Here is a 23,890-nt window from a genome sequence, read left to right on the forward strand (position 1 = left end):
AGACACTTCACCTCACAATCACATAACCCTCACATCACTCACTTACATCCCATCCCATCACAACCACCAACATGCCCCTCACCAATACTTCCGTCCCAACCCCCCAAAACTTTTTTGTCGTTCTCTACCACGGCCACCAACTTCTCGACAGTGCCGGCCCCCTCGACATCCTCTCCACCATCACAAAGACACAACAAGGTCGAAATTTTACTCTGACGTTTCTAGCTGAGGATTTGGGGGCTATAAATCTCGCTGCTATACCGCCTGTTGATGCAGACTGGGACTTTGAGGAGAGCGGCGAGATGCCACGGGACGATGAGGGGATGGTTGGGGGACGGGGGTTTAATCCTACGCTTAACGCGGATGTGAGCTTCGAGGACGCATTGAGGGAGTTGAGGGATACGGGGAAGGTGGAGGTGAATGTTAGGGGGAGGAATAGTGAGACGGGGAGGTGGGAGGTACGCAAGGAGAGCCGGAATGTAGATGTGTTGTTTATCCCCGGTGGGATTGGGAGTCGGTTGTACCGCGTTGACAACGTCTCTGGTGAGCGGACGTTGAATGTCAAGTCTGCGATTGAGTTTGTGAGGGCGGTGTGTCTGGAGGGATATGTGCGGAGCGCGGTGATGACGGTTTGCACGGGGAGTGATTTGCTCGCGCATACCGGGCTACTCGACGGTCGTCGTGCGACCACCAACGCTATGGCGTTTGAGAAGGTTGCGAAGAGGCATGAGGGGGTGAAGTGGTTGGAGAAGAGGAGGTGGGTTCGGAGTTTGCCGGAAGAGGTACAGGGGAAGGAGGGGGGGTTTGATGGGGAGATTTGGACGAGCGCGGGGATCAGCGCGGGGATGGATTTGATGTTGTGGTTTGTTGCGGAGGTTTGGGGAGGAGATTTTGCGAGGGGCGTTGGGAGGAGGTTGGAGTATGAGTGGAGGGAGAATGTTGGGGAGGGGGAGGTTGATCCTTATTATGAATGAGATGGGTTGGTGAGATGCTTCTGAGGTGGGTTTCAGGGTGTAGTCAGAGTTGACTGGGGGTCGTGAGATTGGAAGCTCAGGGCTAGAGGATTGGGAAGTGATGAGGGTATCATGATTGGATACTATGGTTGTGGTTGTTGATATAGCTTCCTGAGAGGCTGGGACGCGTGGACCAGAGGTTTTGGCAAGGACGAGAGTCATTGATTCCCGAGGACAACACGAGGTGGTATACTTGACGTGTAGAGGGTCTTGTTCTCAATCGAGGATGGATGGCATGATGGAAACTACCTTGGGCGTCGACGGGTGGGATGAACGTAGGAAGACCGAGAGGTGGAAATGGATCTAGTCTACTAGCACAATTGGCATGAAACATTCGCCGTACTAATGCATCATTCTCCACAGATGCGTCCGTATCCACCTACTCTTATCTTTCGCTTCCGTGTCGAGCTCACAGCGGCTTCACGTCATGAATAAATCTGCTATGTCCCCTGACACTCCTGCATAGGACACGTTTGAGCCTTAAGATATTCAACGCAAATATCCGAGCAACCCAAAGCATACCACACCATGTCCACCCCCTCCACAATCGCCGCCAACACCCTCGGCACCCTCGGCGCAATCTGCTGGTCCATCCAACTCCTCCCCCAAATTTGGCAAAACTACACGCGCAAAGACACAACAGGCCTGCAACCCACAATGATGCTCCTCTGGGCCACCGCCGGCATCCCGCTGGGAATCTACAACATCGTGCGATCGTTCCCGATCGCGCTCCAGATTCAACCTCAGATCCTGACGCTGTTGAGTCTGGTTACGTGGGCGCAGACGCAGTATTACCCTCCTGCACGAGAGAGGAGGGAGAGGGGCGTGCTGTGGTGTGCGTGTGTGTTAGCTATCATGTGTGCCATTGCGGGCGGAATCGAAGCGGGTATCATCTTTGCGTTGAGGACTGCGACGGATAAGCGCACAGAAAGCGAGATAGAGTACTACTGGCCCGTTGTGCTCATGGGCGTGTTATCCGCGCTTTTGCTCTGTGCGGGTGTGGGTCGGCACTACATCGACATCTACAAGGAGAGGACGGTCCGCGGGATTAGTTTCTTGTTCTGCTTTATTGATGCGTTGGGTGATTTGACGAGTTTGATTAGTGTTGTGTTTTGGTGGAAGGCGGGACGGAGTTTGGACGTGGTGGGGCTGGTCGTTTATGGGAGTGAGCTTGTGCTTTGGTTGGGAGTGTTTGCGTGTGGTGGGTCGTATAATTTGAGGCCGTGGGTGGGGAGGAAGATTGATGAGCATAGGTCGGGCGAGGTGATGCAGTGGGGTGGAGGTGGGGATGTGTCCGCGCAAGGAGCGGAGGAACATAGTGCAAGGGGTCAAGTGGGAAGGACAAACAGTGCGAGCATGAGTACGGTGAGTGGAGCGAGCTATGCGTCAGGTACTGTGTTTCGAACAGCGTCTGGTAGGCTTGTGAGTGGTTCAGATGTCGATGCGGAGGGTCCGAATAACGTGGGCCATGATGCTTTGAGGTTGCGGAGCATCGTTCATGTATGAGATTGCTATGAAAGGAAAAGATGCGCCGTTGTGGTAGCCCTGGCTCTTGCCGAGTGAGTACGTTCATTGACTAAAAGTTGCTATGTAGCTGATATCAGTCCCATGTTGGGGGCCACTAACGCCATGCATTCATATCAGTCGTGAAGTAAACACCTATATCACGTATCAGGGAAGGAAGTCGCATGATTTCGTTTCAGACGCAATGAGGTAATGATGAAGGTGGCACCAGTGCACGCGACATCTGTCATATTCTGGTGATCAAGCTCATACAAGCAGCCGGCAGCATGGTGTGTAACATCTCATCAATGAAGCCAGGCCGGTTCACCATGACTTATGTCACTCATGTATGTTTCCTTATCTAGCATTGATCCGCTAGTGCAGCTCAAAGTCAAAGCCAAGATCAATACTGCCCAAGCAGCAAAAGCGGCTTCAGACCAAGCCCTGCATAAGCGGTAACTTGGATAGCCGAGAGTGTGCCACGATTGGTCGACGCAGACATCCTCGGTTTCGGAACAGTCATTTGACTTTGAGGGAACTGGGCTGGCGGGATCTTCGACGAAGCTTCACAGTGCCAAATATGGTAAGTCGTGGGCACCACGGAAGCTGAATCGCGGGGTTTTGCGGGTTAGCTTTTCGTGGAGCGAACAGTAGTCAAGCGAGAGCCGGAGCGACGTCTGTATTATTGAGTCCCTGCAAAGCACCATCAGATACCTTAGTCCTATCGGTATCATGATGCAGCCTACTAGCGTAGACAATACGGTACCCACATGAAATGCCTGAAACCTGGTCGCTGCTTTATTGAGGTACCTGAGTCTCTCATAATGGCATGAGCATGCTGTTTTGATAACCATGGGATGAAGTCGACCTACCTTACTCAGCTTCCACCACTCCGAAGTATACAACAACTCAACCGCTTCCGACCCGATGCACCTCTCGTTCCATTTTGAGGACTTCTTCCATGACAAAGGCACAAGTACAGATGTTCTGTCAGATGTCAAGATACCGACATTCCTCGTGCAGAACGGTGTGCTGGGTGACCTCCAGATCAGAGACTTGAAGGAGAGCTTGCTCAATCATGAGAATGCCAGGGTCGAGGTCGACCTCGAAGGTTCGTTGTACAGTGTACTATGACTTTGCCGCGGCTGAATCATGCCAGGCTTCATGCGCACAGAGTTGGACACTTGTGTTCACAGTCATTCCGAATTTCGCGTCACGGTTGAGAAGAAGGTGGGTCGACCCAAAGCGAAGCCGAGCACAGCACTGATAATCCAGGTTTTGTCCATGACCCAAGCCTTGTCCATACGAAGTCATGCAACCAACGACCCAGAAAACGTGAGAAAGTATCCGTTCAGCTTTGATGTTCAGTCCTGGCTTCGATATGATGAGGCGAGCGGTAACCACAGTCGTATACTGGAGTCTCGCAGCAATTATGTGTCGATACCACCTTCTCTGCGGCACGAGATCCTGACAACGCCACAAGGAGTTCGGAGACCCAGAGCTGGCGCACATGTGGGGTATAAGTTGACGGCGCGCCTACTGAAAGACCACCGTGTTGTCGACAGGATTGTGCAACCGATATTGCTCTTCCTTTCGCAACCACCATGTCCACCGATGTGTGTCACAGACTTCAAAGGAGAGTATCGCTCTTTCCAGAAGAGTGCCCTGCAAGGGGCGTTATTCCAGAAGGTGGGAGATATCTCGGTGGTTGTGCAAGAACCGAAACAATTGACAGTGCGAGCGGATCGAGCAGATTCGATAGTTGAAGTGCCTGTCAAATTGCTATTTGAGCAAACGAAGGGAAATGCTGCGCTGTCGGATCAGCCAACAATTGAAGCTGATGTCAAATGGACTTTTCGGTTCTTGACTTTTGTCTCAATGCAAGAGCAGCAAGGTCCGCCAACACTGAAAGAAGCACTGGTATCGCCTGCGACAGCCTTTGTGAGATCGTCCCTGAAGTCGCGCTACGTGAAGATGGTATGGAGGAAATGGAGCAAAGTCGCAGTCAAGGGACGTGCTTCGTGTATTGCAAGCGAACAGTCATTATGGCTGACATTGCCACGATCCGAAGTATTGACACCGACGTTCTGGAGCCCATTTCTTAGTCGAAGATACAGCATTTGCTTGCAGCTCAAGGTGATGAAGCCAGGTGCTGCTAAGCTCGAGGTGGAAGTACCGATCCAGGTTGGCATTGAAGGTGGCACAGCGGAAGGTGATTATGCGAGCTCGAGACCTGCGGCATTGGGCAATGATGAATTCATCTTCGATGACGTTGAAGGGGATGAGCTCCTGCCTCAATATTCGCGGTAGGAACGATGCGTGCCTCTGTAGTTTTTGTCTGAACTAGATACCCAATAGCGAAGGCGCTGGTGGCTAACAAGCATTTGTCAAATGGCTGTATCTTCGTTCTTGGCTTCGCAGCAGACTGACTTGACCTCTTTCTGTATTGCAGTCATACTTCAAGCTTGTAGCACATTCTATGTGATGATACGCAGGGTCGACCCACTTGCCTGACATGCATGTTTCAGATGCCTTCCTGTGCGGAGAAAATTATCCGACATCTTTTTCTCCTTCACTGTCACTCTGCGGGTGTAAACAAACCTTCATATATGTTACTGGCCAAATTTATTGCCACAAAAAACCTACACCAAACGAGTGCGACTACCGGTAAGCGTACAAGGGCTCCTTGTATGGCTCAATTGGGAAAGTTGTCAAGGACTCTGTCCTACCCGACGAACTCGGGTCGCAACCAGCTCGGGGTTTCTTCAAGGTGAAATACGTGCTCTGAACCTTAAATTCGCAGCAAAGATCGAGAATGGGAGATAATCTGGAGGGACCGTCTGGCAATGATTCGAAAGTTAAGCCTGGTTTCCGTCGAAGGTGATCCCTAGTAGTTGCAGCCATTGAAGTTTTGCAATTTTTGCCGACTGTACGGTTCGAACTCGTTCATTTTTGAAGACAAGTAATGATGTTCTTCGAGTATCCCAGCTACTTTTTCTCCAACAGCAACTGCCCGTCATCAATCATTCGTACTCATGTAGTATGGAAGGTGCATTCTGCAAACGTGGCAGTGAGTAACGTTGAGAGGTAGATAGATTCGACCATTAGTCTGACCCACTTCGTGATAGGCACCTGCCGCTGGACTCATTTTCGGCCAAATCTGCACCCTATGGTACCGAACTCTGAGTTTTGAGGTGGAACTCGAACATCGATAATAATTGAAGCCAGAATATCCTCCAAACCAAAGCATACCGTCCTACAGTGGTTTGGATGAGACACGCCTGGTAGCTTCCTCATACGTTCACCCCTTCTATCATTCTGGTGTTGCCATGACCGGCCGGCATGAGACAGCACTCAGGTGGTAGCGGGGGATGGCCAGGGCTAGTGGGACTCGCAGGCTAGATCACGGTGTAGAAGTTGGCATTCGATAAGGAAGCAAGTTCCCCTGGGCCCGGGGGAACCTTAGTCGAGAATGTACGAAACTTGCACTGTGATAATTTCCTGTAGATGGGGTATTGTTTTTGCCGTTTTGCAAAGGTCGGGAGTTCGAGTCCTGCGTTTGCGAATCTTTTTGGCGCGTGACAACCCAGGCAGCGCGTGCTTCAGCGTACGGTGACTGGCTCGGCTCCACAATTCTTTTTGGCGTGACCTGCGCAACTTCTAGCGGCTCTTCGTTTTGCGCTCGGTTGTGCCTTAGCATGCTGACACCATGTTGTCGTTTCGACTGCCGCTGACGTGTGTTAGCCTAATGAACAAGAAGGGGTCAAATACTAGGCTCTAATCCCACGGACTGGCAAAAGCATTTGCAGCAGTCTGGTGGCTCATGCATCCCGCACCTTCTGTTGCTTCTTCTGGTCGTCTCATCAACTCTACCTCTCCGCAACCACAGAACTCTGGATCCTTTGCGAATGTATTTGCCCACCATGCCACTTCTTCAATAATTTGAACTGAGTCCCTGATCGTGGGTTTTCATCGCCTTCACACCGACAAACCACGAAAGGGACGTGGATTTATTCTTCTTTAGCAACAACCACAGCGACGCATAGTCTATCGCGACTATCATCGCATTGTCATGCTCTCTTTCCGGCTAAGTCAGTCAATAGTCCATGGTCGTTTCCAAAGTCGGATCACTACCCGTCGACACTCAGAAGAGCATCAGAACCCGGCCTCTGAACGTACGAGGCTTTCAGATAGTTATTTTCCCTACCTGTCTGTCACTCGAGGCCCGACTCCGACGTGTATAGTGAATATGCTCATTATCTACCATGTACCAGCTCTTTGTGGGCTTCCATCTGCAGCCCCGGTTCATGCTTCTCAGGTTGACACTCCGATCACCTCCATTATTTCCTGGCGCCGGGTGGGATGAAGGAGCTACGCGAGCATTCTCAAGTACTCAGGTCCGATAGTCACAGCCAGGGGCTGAGGGAAAATGAGATCAGCCGCCCACATCGGCAAGCCTCCGGGTGTAACAGGATGTTATTATGAGGAAGCCAAAACGGCGATCGACCGAAGACAGACAGAGTGCAAGCATACATCCTGTTTCCCATTGCTGCCCATACCGTAAGCGAATCCTCACTTACTTACAGCATCTGAGACGAAAGTGAAGTCGAGGGGCATCCCCGTAGCCTTGACGCCTGATGTGTGCGCTTATCGCTTATCGTGCTAAATCCATTAATGCCGATGCCCAAATTATTTTCGGTCAAGACTTTCGCAGACAAATGCTACTGTTGTACCAAGGTCGCAAGACACACCAGCACATAGTACAAGCACTCGACAACGGACAAGATGGGTGTTGGTAATCGCATGAAGAAGCAGGGCATGCCCATGAGCTTACAAGAAATGGGCATCGACCGCAAGAGAAAAAGTACAGCCAAAGACAGTGGACCAACCAAGCTGGTGAAACTCGATCGAGCTCTGCGACAGCAAGAAACAGAAAAGAAATCTAAGAAGAAAGCGAGGCTTGCAAACCGCGATGCACAAATAACCGTCCCACCACCTATGCCCATAGCGGCAGAAGAAGACGACGACATCGAAGAAATCCTATCAGAAGATCTAGACATCTCCGACAATGCAGCGCAAGCCCTCCCAGACGACGACACCTCAGCCAGCGACTCAGTCCTCGCTTCAGACGACGAAATCCAACAAAAAGGCATGTTCTCCGAAGACGAAGACTCCGACGCAATCGAAACCCTCAACGCAGCCAACATCGAAGGCCTCTCCCGCAAACTCGACGCCGAACAAGCCCAACAAGAAGCAGAAGCCCAAGCCGAACTAGAAGACGACGCCCTCCAAACAAACATAGCAGACGACAATCTCCTCGACGGCCCCGACCAAACCACAACCCTAGCACCCGACCTAAAACTCCTCCACAGCCGCATAACAGAAACAGTCCGCGTCCTCTCCGACTTCACCAAACTCTCTGACCCCTCCCGCTCCCGCGCCGAATACACCTCCCAACTCCTCTCCGACATCTGCACCTACTACGGCTACACCCCCTACCTCGCCGAAAAACTTTACAACCTCTTCTCCCCAGCCGAAGCCCTCGCCTTCTTCGAAGCCAACGAGCGCCCCAGACCAACCGTAATAAGAACCAACACCCTGCGCACTAACCGCCGCACCCTAGCCCAATCCCTCATCAACCGCGGCGTCCAACTCGCCCCCGTAGGAAAATGGTCCAAAGTCGGCCTCCAAATCTACGACACCTCCGTCCCACTCGGCGCAACACCAGAGTACCTAGCAGGCCACTACATCCTTCAAGCGGCATCCTCCTTTCTCCCCGTCATGGCTCTCGCCCCGCAGGAAAACGAACGAATCCTCGATATGGCGTCCGCGCCCGGCGGAAAAACAACACATATCAGTGCACTAATGCGCAATACAGGCGTGATATTCGCCAATGACGCCAATAAGTCCCGTGCAAAAGGGCTTATAGGGAACGTCCACAGGTTAGGATGCAAAAACGTCATAGTCTGCAACTATGAGGCGCAAAAGGCCTTCCCATCTACCCTCGGTGGCTTCGACCGTGTCCTCCTCGATGCACCGTGTTCAGGCACAGGCGTCATAGCCAAAGACCCGAGCGTGAAAACCTCCAAGAACGAGCGCGACTTCCTCGCCCTCCCGCACATGCAGAAGAATCTGTTACTGGCAGCAATTGACAGCGTTGACCACGCGTCCAAAACTGGTGGATACATCGTGTACTCGACCTGCAGCGTAACGGTTGAAGAAGACGAGCAGGTAGTCCAATACGTCCTCAACAAGCGGCCGAATGTGCATATCGTGGATACAGGACTAGGAACGTTCGGGACACCGGGGTTCACGAGTTATCAGAGTAAGAAGTTCCATAAAGATATGAACTTGACGAGACGGTATTTTCCGCACAGGGAGAATGTGGATGGTTTCTTCGTGTGTAAGCTTAAGAAGACGGGGCCGTTGAAGACGGGCTCGACGAATGGAGTTGCGAGTACGAATGGCGCTGCGACGAACGGCACGAGCAAGAAAGCAGAAACAACGAAAATGGCAGAAGTAAACGGTGCACTCTCGGGCCTGGAAGTAAACGGCACAACAGAGGAAGTCGCGGATGAATTTGGAGGCTTCGATTCTGAGGAAGATAAGACGTATATTGAGAGGGCGGAGAAGAAGTGGTTGAAAAGTAAAGGGTTGGATCCTGCTGCTGCTGACAAGTCGAAATCAAAATCGAAGGCGAAGTCGAAGACGGAGGCTGAAGTTACTGGTGGTGAGAAGACCAGGGGGGCTGGTACTGACAAGGCTAAGGCCCTCAGTGCTGAGGAGCCGAAGGATAAGACGAAGATTAACGGCGCAGAGAAGGCCAAGGTGAACGGGACTCAGAAGTCCTCGAAACCTACAAAGAAGACGAAGCAGCAGTAGCATGAGGGTGTCTAATGCAGCGAAGAACTTGAACAATCAATGAAAGGTGGTCAACAACTGGAGTAATAGAATCACTGCAAATACTACTCATGTGGCCCTCTGAATTGGCCCTACGCTGAATCCCTTAGCTGAAATGACTTGCCCATAGCACCCCTATTCATTTGACTTCTTCAACCAAAGGTGAAATTGGATTGTAAGTAAGTGCTTGCCCCTACGCATTCGGTCTCAGAAGCAGTAGAGCAAATCGAGGAAGGCGCAAATGGGATTCTTGGGAGAAGAAGGAGCTACGAACTGAGATGGAAGGTACATACGATGGGCGCAGAAGGCACGACCGACCTAAAGGGAAGGCACGACCAACACCAGGAAGGTGCGGTCGGCGGAATAGAAGGTAGCATTGACAGTACGGAAGCCACGATCGACTCAGGGGGCAGGCGTGACCCGTAACATGGAAAGCGCGATCGACCGAGAGAGAAGGTACAACCGACGGGAGGGAAAGCGCGATCGGCTAAGAGGGAAGGTGTGACCTGTAATATGGCAGGCACGACCAACCATCGTATGAGGAGGAAGGCACGACCGATCGGATAGGAAGGTACGACCCGCAGGCGCAGAAGGCACGACCGACCGTCGTATAACCAAGAGGAAGGCACTAACAAGACATGCGAGGGAAGGCACGGTCTGTGTCAAGGAAGGCACGACCGGTAGGCGTAGAAGGCACGATCCACCGAGAGGCGAGGTACGACCGACAACAAGGAAGGTGCAACCGACTCAGAGGGAAGGAGCGACTAACATCATGGAAGGTGCGACTCTGAAAGGGAAGGGACGACCAGCTGTAGTCCGAGGGGGAAGGCACGATCTACACATTGAGGGAAGGCACGACTAAAAGCATGGAAGGTGCGATCGCTTGTCGTATAAGTTGGAGGGCCACGATCTACGCAAACCGGAGAAGGCACGACCTGTATCGAGGAAGGTACGAACCAGCTGATACCTAGGGGGAGAAAGTGCTATCGTAGGTGCGCGGCCGACAAGATGATAGAAAGTGCGATGGGCAGTATGATCTTGAGGATAGGGGTGGTAATTAGACGAGCGCTTGAGTCAGCGACAAACGTACTTCTATCGAGAATACCAGGTATGTGCTGTATACCCAGCTCTGTTCTGTTTCACACCAACACGCTAGCAAATGTACATAATGGTATTGACAGATCCACTCCCGCTTCCTCCCACTTCCTCCCACTTCAAAGCCTCCCCCGATGCATGATCACGATCTCTCCTCCGTAATAACCCCCTCAAACTCCCTACTCTTGATATACTCAATCGTCCTATAGAAGTGCTTTTTCGGGTTCTCGAGCGCCTGGTTCTGCTGCGCGCTATTGTTTGCTGCTTCGGCGGCCGATGTGGACAGGTTGCTGTGGATGAGTTCGATGAGGCCGTTGAGGTATTTGGTTGTGACCTGGTATGCGTTAGTTTCTGCATGAGTAGTGGGAGTGTGCGAGGGACTTACCGTCTCGTTCTGCTGATCGAAGTAGTAGACGTATCTGTTGAGGATTTCGACGAACAGCTCAACGGACACCGCTGTATCCATGCATGCATCGGCGACTCGAAGGGCCCGTTGTAGACATTCGAGAACGCGTTTGCCGTCGCGGTAGAGCTGCGTTCGGTGTTAGCTTTGTCCCATCCCAACATCTCAGGTGTACTTACATCTTTCGCCTCCTCCTCTCTGCCAGGAACCTCAATAGCCCACCATAAATGGCTGGCCAGATACACAGCCCGACACTGATCCGGCTTCTTCAGCAACTTGCTTCCATGCAGCGCCGCCTTCGTGATCAGAGTATCGTAGTTCTCCTTGCCGAAGTTTCTTGACTGCTGTAGTGCACCAGCTAATATACACACAGCCTGGAACTGTGCTCTTGAATCTGAGATGCTATCCTCATATATCGTGAATGCTTGCGCGAAGAACTCGTATGCGAACTCCTCGAAGTTGCACTGATCTGCGATCTTGCCGCAATCAACGAATAGCCGGAGACATAGGTCTGCTGAGGACGGGTTGACGCGGGTGTAGAGTTGCGAAAGGGTTTGATGCATGAATCTGTAGAGTGTTGAGGACTGTGTTTGCCAGTTGTCGTCGAAATGTTCGCGCTTCTTCAGCTGGCGGGCGAGCTTGAGTGATTGCATTATTATCGCGGGTGTAGTATATCGTATCCTTTCATTACCGGCCTCAAAGGCTCTTCTCGTCTGTTGTAAGAGCTTGAGTTGGGTGTCATTGTCCGGTCCCTGAATGTAGTGTACCAGTCTTGCCAGCCAACCTTGCTCTTCTACAATCTCGTCTGAGTCACCTCGCTGTCGGCCAGCGATGCCCGGGTATCCTGTCGGCTGATTAATGCCTTCTTTTATTATGACTCGCAACATTGTCAGGACACCATCCAGGTGCTCTGTCGAAGTGATCTTGATTTGGTTTCGTAATATGCTCTTCGCTACATCTGCTGCGACAGCCCTCCTTGTGGCGTAGGATTGTGCAGAGAACAGAGGTAGGTAGTTTGGTAGGGCAAGTGCTGTGAAGAGCGAGAAGTATGTTCGTATCGGCGAGAGAAGCAGGTTGAGTATGTTCGATTGTGTAGGCGCCGAATGTAGGTCGGCTGAGTCGTTGTATTCTCTCGACTTCTCTCCGGCATATGAAAGGACCTGGTCGACATATTCGAGGCGGTCTGGGTATATGTTCAGTGCGAGGTTTGCCAACGAAGTGAGGAGAGCCATGATGTCTTGTATCGGCAGAGCTCTTGTCTTGACCAGATTCACGACCTGTTCGTAGAAGATCTCAAATAGCTTCACTCCTCCTACACCTTCACTGGCGTCACCATCGGTCTGCTCAGGCTCTTGTATAGGTACTTCCTGTTGCTGTTCCGATTCAGCTGGTGTCGCGGGCTCTTCTCCGCCTGCTGGCGCATCCCCATTAGTTTGTGCTGGCTCTTCCTTCTTTACGGGCTTCTCCTCCTTGTCAAGCTTCAGCTTCTCCAGTAACCGCACAGTAGCCTCCTCCTCCGCTTTCTGCTTGGCCTCTTTCGCTTCCTTCGTTTCTGACTGCTGGCCTTCGTTCTCCCTTTGCGCATACGTCGACAATCGATCCATCAGTCCTATGACAATCTTCTTCATATCGACGTGCGGGTTGAGTCTCGCAATCGCAGACAGCATCTGATCCAGAGTATGCAGGTGGTACTCATCCGGGAAGACTTTTGTAATAACCTCGAGCAGGTATTCCTGGGCCAGCACATCGCGACATTGGACGACCTGCTCCAGCAGCGGCTGTATTATAGTAGACTTGTATGCTTCGAGATCGACCAGTTGGCTCAGTCTGACAAGGTTGCTCCCTACCAGTAGTTCCAGCTCTCTCCGCTCTTGGGTCCTCTGCTCCCGTTCCCTCGAATGACCCTGATGCTGCCACCTAACCCACAGCTTGTTCATTTCAACGAAGTTGGTGAGAATGAAATTCGTCGAGTCTTGTATGTTGCCCTGTGGACCATCCTCTTTCCCAACTGGCAGCGCATCTCGTGCCTGGCCCATGAGGAAATAGCGCAGGAATAGGCCTCTGATGGGGTGCTGTACTCCTCTCGTCATCTCCATCATGTCCTTCATGATCTCTTTGACTGGGGCATCCTCTACGCCCATGTAGACTGTGCCGACAGTGATCATCAGGTATAATCTGGGAATGATGTTGCCTGCGTACTGAACGAGTTCGTAGAGGTCGGCGAGGTGGTTGACAGGGTGGGAGTCTCGGAGATACTCTGACAGGTGTCGCAATGCATCGAAGACTGCCATGTATAGTTCATAGTACTGTTTGGGGCCTAGGGTAGGTGTTCTGAGCTCTGAGACCAGTGTTGACCTGAATAGAGATCAGTATTGCACGAAGTATGGTTAGTTTGGCTACGCACCCGTTCTTCAAAGCGTCCATGAGCTTTCCCGGTGTTTCTAGACATCTGCGCATCTGGCTGGCTTGTTGTCTGACCATGCCCAGTGCTTCCTCCAGCAAACGGCCCTGGTCCTCCGCCGTGGGCGGGGACGCCATTTCGTTCATCGGTCTGTCAACGGGCCGCACCCCAGTCGCGCCCAGCCCTGCTGCTAGAGAGTCTATTGTGAAGAGTGGTTCTGGTCTGTCGGAGAGAAAAAGGTCCGTTGGAGGTAGATGTCAGGCGTGGGTGCGGAAGTGGATCTGTGTATTCGAGGAACAAAGTTCGGAGCTGCAACTTTCACGTCAGCGATCCGACTTGGGGCAGTCACGGAGCGGAAACGCTTGGGGGGCTTGCCTTGGCACGTGCTTATAAGCCTCAGGGCTTAGAATCACTGACAGCAGAGCACATAGGGTAGGTAACCTGTGATGCTGAAGAAAAGGCTTTGGCTGTTTGATGGAAATAAATCAATTCTGTTTGACTAAATTGTCATTGCTCAAAATAGCTATCCAGATCTATTGCGTATACCATCGAACTCCGCGCTAAATACAATTCCAGGGGAGCTTCGTGCTCAACCCTTCCAGCCATATTCTATGTATACATAACCCCATCTCAATAGTATTGAGCCCACGCGGGCCATCACTCCAGTCGATGAAGATACCACCAGTTTCTATTGATATCCTTAAGCCCAACTCTTGACGAGGACACCATCCAGTCTCACTGGCCAGCTCCCTTCTCGCTCCACGCGGCCCACTGGCCAGGGTCTACCGTCGTTGTCGGTGCGGCAGCAGACGAGCTTGAGACGGCAGCAGCCTTCACTTCCGCTGATGGTGTGACCGTGCTCTTGAAATAATATGTAGTGTGCCACTGTCCATTATCGAATGGCACTGACGTTACGGACGGCCCGATTGTTACTGTAGCCGCTGACGCCGCTGGTGTCTCAACAATGGTCGTTGCCAAAGTAACTGTCTGAGGAATGACTTGGGTCGCGACCGAGGCTGGTGAGTCGGAGGCCGAAGCTTGTATCGTGGAGAGTATGGTTGCTGTCTGCACTTGTGTGACTGCGTCGGTCACAGTCTTCGTCGCTGGTGGTGCTGCTGCGGCTGGCGTTGAGCTCCCGCCGTCAACCGCGACGACTGAGTATGATTGAGGTTGTGCTTCTCTGATCGCCAGCCGGACGACTGGCACGGCAGATGCCACACTTGAGAGGAGGGCAAAGGCTGCCAGATATTGTGATTGAGTAGTCTTCATATTGACGAAGGGTCTTGTAGTCGATTCAAGAGAGGATGTGGTAGGTACTTGAGTATGCGACCTATCGAGTCAGCAGAACAACTCGCTGGTGAATGGTGATCGAGTATCGAGGACTGGACTGAGAACTGAAGACTGAGACAAGGGAGAAACACGTTGGAAGGATTCTATTCATGTTAGTACAAAGTAATCAGATGGCTGGTATCATTGCGCCTGTTTGCGAAATGCATGCATTCTGGATATGCAACATTTCTTCGCAAGGATGGTGTTTTGAAGAATCGCAGGTGGCTGGAAGCTCTGAACTTTAGGACGTTTCGAGCCAAGACTTGCGCAATTGTCGCGTGCGTTTGGCGCTAATAATGCCTGGAGCGATGCCGATTGGGCTCCCTAGCCGGTGGCTGGCAGTTGAAAAAAACGTGGCTGGGTGATCTTTTGGGCTTGACCTTGTCTTTTTGTGTGCAGACATTCATCCAAGGCCTGCATCTAGAACGCAACCTTTGGTCTGCTGATATACGGAGGTACGGCTCACGTCCTCAACTTTGGCTTGCGAATGATAGCAATCCTGCCGTCTCGAAGCCAGCCGACGTCCTCTTTCTCAACCAGGTCTTCCCAGCTCATCTCACCCCCTGTCGTGCTTCTCAGGATCCAGTCAACATCGCACTTCATGTAGGATCTCCCGATCGCTTTCAAGACAGACCTACGCAACGCCTCAATCTTCCAGTGCATGATCGCACGGATATAGCCATCAACTCTATTCCTGATCCGCCAGAAGAGTGGCCAGTTGTTCGTTACTACTGCTTTCAAGATGATATCGACATCCTTGTCGCGGAATCCCCAAAGCTCCTTAGCTCTGACTCGAATGGCGTGAGCTTCTTGTAAGTTGTCCACTCGAAGTGCAGTGTCAAGGATTAGGTAGGCTGTCATCTCACGAAGCTCCGTTGCAGGTAGAGGATGCGCTTGACTATGCAACGAGGTCAGGAGATAGCGAAGAGACGCATGGTATGATTCTGGATGAAGGGCAAGGATTGCTAGCCTGATATTGAAGACATGGACTCGCTGTGAGAAGGCTGGTGATGGAGCACTTGCAGATGTTGCAAGTATTGCTTCACGGAGCTTCCGGAGTGCTGTCAATATAGTTGATAGCTCCTCGGCTGGCTCGCTAGATGTGCTGGTGCTCGACGCCTTGGTTGCCGTTGCATTCTTGATCATGTAAGCCGGAGTCGTCGGTCTACTACCAGGAACTGCCCATCGCGACGAAGACAGACTCTGCGTATTGGAGGCTGGTGGCGGAGCGTCTGGATCATCGATTGACAACGATGTGAACGCTTCATGCAGATTCTTTGAGTTTTGTGTGCAAAATTGCATGTACCGTGCTGTGATCTTGTGGTAGTACGTCTCCTGCGTCTTAATGTTCAGCAATCTGTTATCGCCTTTCGATACAAAGCCAACACTTTCCAGCGGATCTTGTTTGACTGGGCGTAGTCGCTCCCATGGTGCCGACGGCTTGCGATTCAATGGTGGTGGTTGGTAAGACATTCTCCTCCATCGACGCAATGTAGCTACATGTCAGTGTTCATGCCATTGATCTGTCCCCGAAGTATTTGGAAAGGCGCAAGCGAATTACGCACTGCATCGCGACTGCTACTCGGCACCCGCTGTGATACTCTTGAGAGTAAGAACGACCCAGTGCTAGTGTTCGACTTAGCAATACGAGATACGAGGTCGGAGTTCACGACTAAATTGTACCGATTTCTGTCTCTCTCACACAAAGCAATAGATGTCAGAGATATGCGTCTTGCTACGGCATTCACGATCTTGAGACCTTGCTGTAGAGCCAGCAGCAATCAAGATGGTAGCAGAAACTGAGGACGAGGGAAGCACACCTACCAAACGCCACATAGAAGCAGAACCATGGCATAGTCTCGTACGCTTCGACGACCTACCACATTGGCAACAGGACAACCACTACATCCTCTCAGGCTATCGCAAAGCCTCATACTCCTACTTCAACTCAATGCAGTCCATGCTCCACTGGCACAACGAGTCCATCAACATTTGGACACATTTCCTGCCTGGTGTACTCTTCCTACCACTCGGTGGCATTCTCTACAATGCTCTCAAAGCACGATATGAGCTTGCCTCCTCAGCAGACATCTACGTCATGTCGTGCTTCTTCATCTGTGTAGGGACAGGCATGCTGATGAGCGGTATCTTCCATACACTCAGCAACCATTCTCCCAAGGTGGCCAAATTCTGGAACCAGCTTGATCATGTTGGGATTGCATTCATGATCTGGGGTTCTTTCGTCCCTAGTGTGCACTATGGCTTCTGGTGCGAACCAGACCTGAGGAATGTATATTGGACAATGGTGAGAACCCCGTACTTTATGCCTAGGCTTGACCTGACTTGATATAGATTACCGTTTTCGGACTCGGCTCAATCTGTGTCACGATGCTGCCTTCCTTCCGAACACCAGCATGGCGGCCATACCGAGCTGCTCTGTTCGTGGCAATGGGTCTAAGCGCGATATTCCCGGTCTTCCACGGACTGCAGAAGTACGGACTCCAGCAGATGCAAAGGCAGATGGGCCTGTTCTGGGTCGTGCTGCAGGGCGCTCTGTACATCGTTGGTGCTGCCATCTATGCATGTCGCTTTCCAGAGTCGTTCCACCCTGGACGGTATGACAAGGTTGGTGCTTCGCATCAGATATTTCACGTGTTCGTGGTGCTGGCAGCAGCATCACATCTCGTTGGTTTGCTCAAGGCGTTCGACCATTGGCATGGCGTCTCGGGAGGTATTTGCTTATCACCCTAGTTACCTGTCGAATCAAAGCTTGAAATCCGCATTCGTGAAAGGTCTCTTCTGCGTTTGAGATGCTGCCAGCTTGTTAACCAACGCCACCTTCTGGTCTCTTGACCTGTCGGAAGTGAGGTCAAACACCGTAGTCAGGTTGACAGTGAGCGACGGAAACGAGTGGCCTTCCTCAACTAAACTTTCGAGCAGCCTCTTAGCCTCTGAGATTCTACCAAGGTAAAGGAGAGCAACAGCCAGATTCTGCTTCGCTAGTGGAGCCACATCGCTCTCGTCCTTCGTATGCGATAAGTCTTCCAGCAGACGAGCAGCCTCGTCGACTCTACCGTCTGCCACAGCCAAAATAGCGGATAAGACCGTCTTCCCATCGTCGTATGGTTCCATCCGGTCCAGATACTGTTGTGCTTGTGAGACTTGTCCTAGCTTCACAAGCATAAGGACCATTCGTGAGCGCCATCGAGCTTGTGCTTTCGGATCGACTGGCCTTGATTGTGCCAATGTTCTCTGTGCGCAATCGAGGTCCCCTAGCTCGATCAATGCATTGACGACATGCATACTCAGCGATTCCAGCCTTTTGCTCCATTCTGCTCGATCTTCTGCAGTAGTGTAAGGCGAAGCCAGATGTTCTCTGACCTCAAGCCCCAAGTCATACAGCATGGTGACACCCCTTCTTGGATCCGAGAACCCGATGTTCTGTAGTCTGATTGCTTGAACACGCAGCGAGAACGGCATGATATGCTCAGCCAGCGGCCTCTGACCGTCGTGCTCTTCAACTTCAGCCTCTGTAACTTCCGGCACGACGTAGTAGAACTCCGAAGATAGATCTTCGAGCGCTTTGGCCTCCTGTGCTGCGAGTAAGAGCTGTCCGACGAGCTCAAGACACGAGTATCTTGTTGCGAGCAGTTTGAAGATAGAGACATGATCTGTGGGCTGAACCAGGCCAGAAGTGAGACAAATAGCGGCGAGGTGTGCGGCGCCGAGGAAGTCGCCCTTTGTTATCAGTGATTGGACATGATTTAATGCTTGCTTTGTCGTTGTACCCGGTGGTGGTGGCCCAGGAAAGGGCTTGCGAAACGGTACAGGTACATCCACGGCGGAAAGAGGGTGATAGATTGCTGCATCGAGAAGGAAAGATAACTTTTTGTCACTGGCTGTTTCGAGCGTCTCATCTATCTCATCGCCTAGTAAGCTGGCTTCTGCGTGAGTCTGGATACCGAAAGGATCGGTCTCTTGTAACTTGGCCCGTGGTGAAACGATAAAGGAAGCCTTGGTCGACGAGGGTGAAGCCGACGATAGTGTTGCCGATAATGGACTGTGCTTGTTAGCAGCTACGCATGTATGTATGATACAGAGAAATCACTCTTCTTCCTGATCCAATGGGCCCCTTGTGGTCCTTCTTGGCAAGGATGCTGTACATCGAGTTGTTAGGTGTTGTATGGATTTCTGAAGGACAGCACGAAGCACCACCTACCTCGACTGGGCTGTTTGCGATGCGTACTTGATGCCATCCTGAGGCTCGCACCCCAAGCTGACGATTCGCAGATTCCAAGGAGACCATACAAAAACTTGCTTATGAGAAGGGTATGTCGATGTCGAATTGATCCATACCTAAGCACAAGCAAGTTGAAGGTTAGGGACCATAATGCTAGGCACTGACCTATTGTGGTACAGAAACTGCTCTTGCTTAGGCAGCAATTAGCGATTAGCTGCCTGGAGTGAGAGCGCTCTTGGCGCTTGCGAACGCGAGTGTTTCAGAGACTATCAAAGTCAGCAAGTTTACCTTTGTTCATCAACATCCTTCTCGATAATCACGAGTCGGTGCGATGGTTACAGGATTCAGCACTTGCTTCATGTCCGAATGTAATTCGACGTGATCAAGAAGCATGCGTCTCGGAACGAAGAAGTTGGGACAATCTTGTCCGCGTCAATCATGTTCAACACTCGAGATTCTTTGTAGTTCATCTCGAGCCTACGCGTCAGACGAAGCGACACAATCGATCTCATCTCCGGTGGCCGAGTACAAGAAGAGAATAGCAAGGCATGTATGAGATTTTGCTCTGCTCAAACTATGATTCCAGCTTTCCCATACCCAGACTTCTCAGCATGCTCCTGTATCGTAACTCCGCCGAAACCATGCTCCAGATCCTCCATCTGATCGAACCAGCCATGCGGCCACGTCCCAAAGGACCGTCCGTTGACCTCTGCATTCGTAACAGACAAGCTCGCCGCATCAACCACATGCTCAGGCGGCGCCCACAACCCATTCTTCCCAACTTCATCGATCATCTTCTGCCGAGTGCCCGCATCTGCGTCGCGACCCAATGTCATCGGACTCTGTGTGTACCCCGGCGCAACAACATTGACAGTAAAGTTATTGCTCGGGTCCTTACTCATAAGCCGAAGACTCCGAAATAGCCCTCGCACACCGTACTTCGAGACACAGTAGTGAGTCGGTGCATAATCAATGTATCCGGCTAAAGAAGCAACAAGGAATAAAGATTTCGGCCCTGCCACCTGCGGTGCACCCTCTGCTGCTGGAAGACGGAAGTAATACAGCGCCAGCTTTGCACTTTTGACCACACCCCCCAAATTGATATCTATGACTTTGGCGCTTGGCTCGATAGGGTCGCGGCTCAAACTGGCCTCAGGGTTCTCCTGTTCCATCTGCTGGACGACGTTTCTGGCGTCCCCACCGACACCCGCGAATAACGCTGCGATATCCAACGTTTTCCGAGGGCTGAAGTTGACGGCGTGCTTGAACGCCGCGACGCTAGAGGCCCAATCCGTGACATCGCATTGGACGAAGGTGACGTTGTAGCCTTTGGCGCTGAGGTCGGCGGCGGCTGCTTCGCCGTCGGATTTGTTCTGGTCTGCGAGGGTGACATAGGCACCATGTTCTGCCCAGCGAGTGGCAGTCAAGAGGCCGAGACCTGAGGCACCGCCGGTGACGATTATGGACTTGTTCTTGAGGGTTTCGTACTTTGCGGGGAGGGACTCCATTGTCGGGGGCCTCGCTTGGGATGTGGCTTCTGGTGCTTGAGGGTCTGCCCAGTTAGTCTGATTCGGTGTAGAGCTTCTGAAGTCGCACGTGCCAAAGATGGGTTTCTTTGATGTTGAGTCGGATACGGACAGAACAGGTAGCGCTGTATATGAGGAGTGTCACTTCTTGGCAATATTGCGCTAGTGCTCTGCTGTTACAGCAAGGCAGCTCTCCCCTCATATTGTCAGATCCATTATGGGGGCCCTCGGGCCCGACTGGGGTTTCTACAAGGTAGAATCCCGTTCGCGGCTTGCCTTATTGCTCAGACGGTCAATCCTTGGTCGTGGAGTACTGAGATAGTGAGCCTCGGCTATCCAGAAGTGGTCGTTTGAGCTCTGCACGTGCGCAAGCGTGATCACATCGCTACCATGACTAATCGTACTTACGATCGGAGGCGTTGTAATGCACGACCGTCGTGGACTGTTAGCAGGGTGGAAGTGGAAACCCGAGCCGTACTGCCCAGCGCACAAGCATGAAACGCCATGTAGGCCGATCACCCGGGTCCTCATGATGGAGATATCATATGCGATGGCAGCAATATTTTGCACACAAATCGAAACACCGCTCTGTGCCAACGCACAGAGCACGAAATTTGTATTCTCTTGAGTTGCAGCACTTCGGGATTGTACAGATGCGGTGTATAACAGCCATGGATCATACAGAGAAAGACCTTTTTGCGGACGCCAGCGAACGAGAGGTTTGGCAGGCCGGATCGTCAATTCGGCAATGTCCTCAAACGCTCAGCTTTGCCCCAGGTATCTTTGATGGCGTTCCAGTACCGCGTACCATGTTCCTTGATGTGGTTGACGTGAGCTGTGCCATGGAACTCTTCTAGACAAACGAAGCCCTCGACTTCATCCTCGCCCAACCCCTCTGCAATCAATTTCTCCTTTGCTATCCTTGCATGGGCTACAACATCTTCCCACGGTATCATGGTGTCGCTCTTCGAATAGAGGTATGTTCGTGGCACAACCCTGCTTGTACCCTGTTCTTTGGACAAGGTCTTCAACAGAAACACATCGTTCGGGTCGTTTAGTACACGGTACAACTTCCACAGCGCGTGCTCGGAGATGTTGAGTATGTCGAAGGCTCCTGTCATCGCTACGCTGGCATAAGCCAGGACCGTGCCCAGACCTCTGATGGCATAATTCTTGCTGGGAATACCTGAGATCAACGCTGCAACCGAAGGCGAGAAGCGTGGTGGTGCCGGGCAACTGTCGAGGACTAATGCATCGACGAGTAGCCTCATGCCACCACAAGTCTCACGACATGCTTGCGATAGCTGAACCGCACCGTGAGAGCCACCGTTTGAGAACGCATGCATCAACACGCGAGGATCTGTGGTCGCTGAAAGATGTGCCTGGATTTTTGTTGCAGCAGGCTGGAAGAAGCTCATTTGCCAGCTATCAGGTCTCCATACTGCATTGCTGATAATGTTTTGTACGAGAAGGATGCTAGCGTTTGGATAAATCTCCTTGTGAGGCTGAATGTACTTGGCGATGTGCTTGGGTTGTGCAAAAGCCCATGAACAGATTATGATGAGGGTTGGACTTCCCGACGAGTCGTGGGTTGGGGGTACTTCATCAGGTTGATACCACGATATGCCTTGGCTGATTTTCTCGAATCCTAGAGTCGTGAGAACGTTCGGCGTGATGGTTGTGGTAGCGCTGGCCATGGTGGTCGACCGTATCAATGCTGAGGGCGGCCATGTTTGCAAAAGTAACACAAGGAGATGTACTTATCTGTGTTGTGGTTCGCAAAACGAGGAAAGTTGAATTGTAGATTGTCGTACTTCGTATTACAGCCGAGCACGGCGGACAGTTCGAGTCCGAGCTTGGCGCCAACACGTGTCCGATAGTGGCTGCTTTATGGGGCAACCGAGGCGACAAGGTGTTGTTCATGCCAGCTCTAGCTATGCGCGTCGCTGCTATAGATCCTTCGGGACCCCTCCCTGAGGCGTGTGTCGTACTGTATCTTCGTCACAATGCCCCTGGCGCTGTTTGATCGTCTCCATATCAATGTCAGGCACGATCTTGTAAGACGGCTTCACATGGGTCACACAGCTTAGCAGATCCTACATGCAGACGCGATACACTTGGCACGCTCTACGGCCGTATTGGTCAGCCGTCTTGCAATGGAAGAAGCACCGGAAGCAATCGTGCAGTTGCGCTGACAATGACAATCCTTCGACTTGCAGATAGAAGGTAATCACGGTGTTTTTCAATCCGCACGCTGCGATGAAAAGAGTGTTCGCATTTGTGTCTACCTGTCAGCTATGAACCAGTCTCGTTTTATGGACACATGTGTCTCTCCAGAGATGCCCGCGAGGGAGCCAGCTGGGTGCTTACTCAGCACATTCAGCCTTCCTGGTCTCGAAGACGCTCAGAGCCTCTTCAGCAGCCTTCACACCACTCAAGCACATGGCACCGAAGGTTGGTCCCATTCTGTTGGCACCGTCGAGCTCTGACAGCTCCATGCCGCCCATGATGAGGCCTGGAACGACTTCTCGGGAGTTCTTGACAATTGCGTCTTCGGCACTGTTCATGTCGAGGCCGCGCATTCCGCCGAGCTTGGTAATGGCGCCCATGGAGGCAAGTCGCTTGGCAGAGAATGCGCCGAAGGGACCATCGTGACCGGTGGTAGAGATGACAAGGGGTGCGTTGATCGTGTCTGTCAAGGTTAGCGCTTTCGTTCATTGTCGAAACAGATTGGACCTACTTGGGTCCATGCAAGAATGGTCGTCATGATGAAGCGTTACCAGAGTCCAGTTGGTAACAACACCTGTGATTCTGACGCCGCCAGGCAACTCAGGTGCAGGTCGAGTGATGAGATCCTCAACACATGTGGCATTGAAGAGCTTGACGTTCGGCATCATCAACACCTTGCTCATGAGGGTGCTCATGAACAATGCAGCGTGCTTGACGACAACATAGTTGCCCTCATCCTCGTAAGGGACCTCAATCTCGTCGAGAAATTTCTGGCCAGGCTTTCGAAGGACCATGGCAGAGAAGAGCTGTCCACCGAGCCAGCAGCCGCCACCCGGGGAGACGCTGGCTTCGATGATGGCGATCTTGAGGTCGGGACGAGCCTTGGCCAAAGTGTAGGCGGTTGACAAGCCACACGAGCCAGCACCGACGATGACAACGTCAGACTCGGCGTAGGTGTCGAGGTCTGCGAAGTATCGACGGGTCATGGCACGGGACACCTGCGACTCACGGATAGGGTCGAAGGCGAAGCTGTCCCATTTGCCGCCGAACTGGTCAAGAAGCTTGGACTGGGATCCATCGACTGATGTGGTGGTGTTGCTGCCCTTGAGAGCAAGGTTCTTGGTTGGCACCGTCATGGTCCCAGACTCATTGTAGGTGGCGATTGGTGGAGACATATTGAAGTATTGGTGTTCGGTATCTGCGAATGTTAGGATGGCCCATAGGGCTGGAGAGGGGAAGAAGCATGATCCT

General features: G+C 52.0%; 10 protein-coding genes across 10 annotated transcripts; 4 read left to right on the forward strand and 6 right to left on the reverse strand.

The window, feature by feature from the left end:
* Positions 1–71: 71 nt before the first annotated feature.
* Positions 72–974, forward strand: PMZ80_009795 (uncharacterized protein; the record flags this gene model as incomplete). Its single annotated transcript, XM_064878188.1, has 1 exon — positions 72–974. The coding sequence occupies one exon, from the start codon at positions 72–74 to the stop codon at positions 972–974; it is 903 nt and encodes a 300-aa protein (XP_064726296.1).
* A 2,469-nt stretch (positions 975–3,443) lies between these two features.
* Positions 3,444–4,826, forward strand: PMZ80_009796 (uncharacterized protein; the record flags this gene model as incomplete). Its single annotated transcript, XM_064878189.1, has 2 exons — positions 3,444–3,627; positions 3,676–4,826. The coding sequence occupies 2 exons, from the start codon at positions 3,444–3,446 to the stop codon at positions 4,824–4,826; spliced, it is 1,335 nt and encodes a 444-aa protein (XP_064726297.1).
* Positions 4,827–7,301: 2,475 nt separating this feature from the next.
* On the forward strand, positions 7,302–9,398 carry NOP2 (rRNA (cytosine-C5-)-methyltransferase nop2; the record flags this gene model as incomplete). The annotated part of the gene is made up of 1 exon (XM_064878190.1): positions 7,302–9,398. One exon carries the CDS (start codon positions 7,302–7,304, stop codon positions 9,396–9,398), a length of 2,097 nt encoding a protein of 698 aa, XP_064726298.1.
* A 1,255-nt stretch (positions 9,399–10,653) lies between these two features.
* Positions 10,654–13,452, reverse strand: vps35 (retromer complex subunit Vps35; the record flags this gene model as incomplete). The annotated part of the gene is made up of 4 exons (XM_064878191.1): positions 10,654–10,845; positions 10,897–11,043; positions 11,094–13,269; positions 13,319–13,452. 4 exons carry the CDS (start codon positions 13,450–13,452, stop codon positions 10,654–10,656), a joined length of 2,649 nt encoding a protein of 882 aa, XP_064726299.1.
* A 1,654-nt stretch (positions 13,453–15,106) lies between these two features.
* On the reverse strand, positions 15,107–16,117 carry PMZ80_009799 (uncharacterized protein; the record flags this gene model as incomplete). Its single annotated transcript, XM_064878192.1, has 1 exon — positions 15,107–16,117. One exon carries the CDS (start codon positions 16,115–16,117, stop codon positions 15,107–15,109), a length of 1,011 nt encoding a protein of 336 aa, XP_064726300.1.
* Positions 16,118–16,430: 313 nt separating this feature from the next.
* PMZ80_009800 (uncharacterized protein) lies at positions 16,431–16,991 on the forward strand (the record flags this gene model as incomplete). Its single annotated transcript, XM_064878193.1, has 1 exon — positions 16,431–16,991. The coding sequence occupies one exon, from the start codon at positions 16,431–16,433 to the stop codon at positions 16,989–16,991; it is 561 nt and encodes a 186-aa protein (XP_064726301.1).
* Positions 16,992–17,407: 416 nt separating this feature from the next.
* On the reverse strand, positions 17,408–18,900 carry PMZ80_009801 (uncharacterized protein; the record flags this gene model as incomplete). The annotated part of the gene is made up of 3 exons (XM_064878194.1): positions 17,408–18,704; positions 18,753–18,801; positions 18,864–18,900. The coding sequence occupies 3 exons, from the start codon at positions 18,898–18,900 to the stop codon at positions 17,408–17,410; spliced, it is 1,383 nt and encodes a 460-aa protein (XP_064726302.1).
* A 553-nt stretch (positions 18,901–19,453) lies between these two features.
* Positions 19,454–20,392, reverse strand: PMZ80_009802 (uncharacterized protein; the record flags this gene model as incomplete). The annotated part of the gene is made up of 1 exon (XM_064878195.1): positions 19,454–20,392. The coding sequence occupies one exon, from the start codon at positions 20,390–20,392 to the stop codon at positions 19,454–19,456; it is 939 nt and encodes a 312-aa protein (XP_064726303.1).
* A 755-nt stretch (positions 20,393–21,147) lies between these two features.
* On the reverse strand, positions 21,148–22,107 carry PMZ80_009803 (uncharacterized protein; the record flags this gene model as incomplete). Its single annotated transcript, XM_064878196.1, has 1 exon — positions 21,148–22,107. One exon carries the CDS (start codon positions 22,105–22,107, stop codon positions 21,148–21,150), a length of 960 nt encoding a protein of 319 aa, XP_064726304.1.
* A 669-nt stretch (positions 22,108–22,776) lies between these two features.
* On the reverse strand, positions 22,777–23,814 carry THI4 (thiamine metabolism- protein; the record flags this gene model as incomplete). The annotated part of the gene is made up of 2 exons (XM_064878197.1): positions 22,777–23,102; positions 23,151–23,814. 2 exons carry the CDS (start codon positions 23,812–23,814, stop codon positions 22,777–22,779), a joined length of 990 nt encoding a protein of 329 aa, XP_064726305.1.
* Between the last annotated feature and the right edge of the window lie 76 nt (positions 23,815–23,890).

Source organism: Knufia obscura (genome assembly GCF_036327395.1).
Source record: "Knufia obscura strain CCFEE 5817 isolate CBS 148926 chromosome Unknown scaffold_14, whole genome shotgun sequence".
In the NCBI taxonomy this organism is placed as follows: Eukaryota; Fungi; Ascomycota; class Eurotiomycetes; order Chaetothyriales; family Trichomeriaceae; genus Knufia; species Knufia obscura.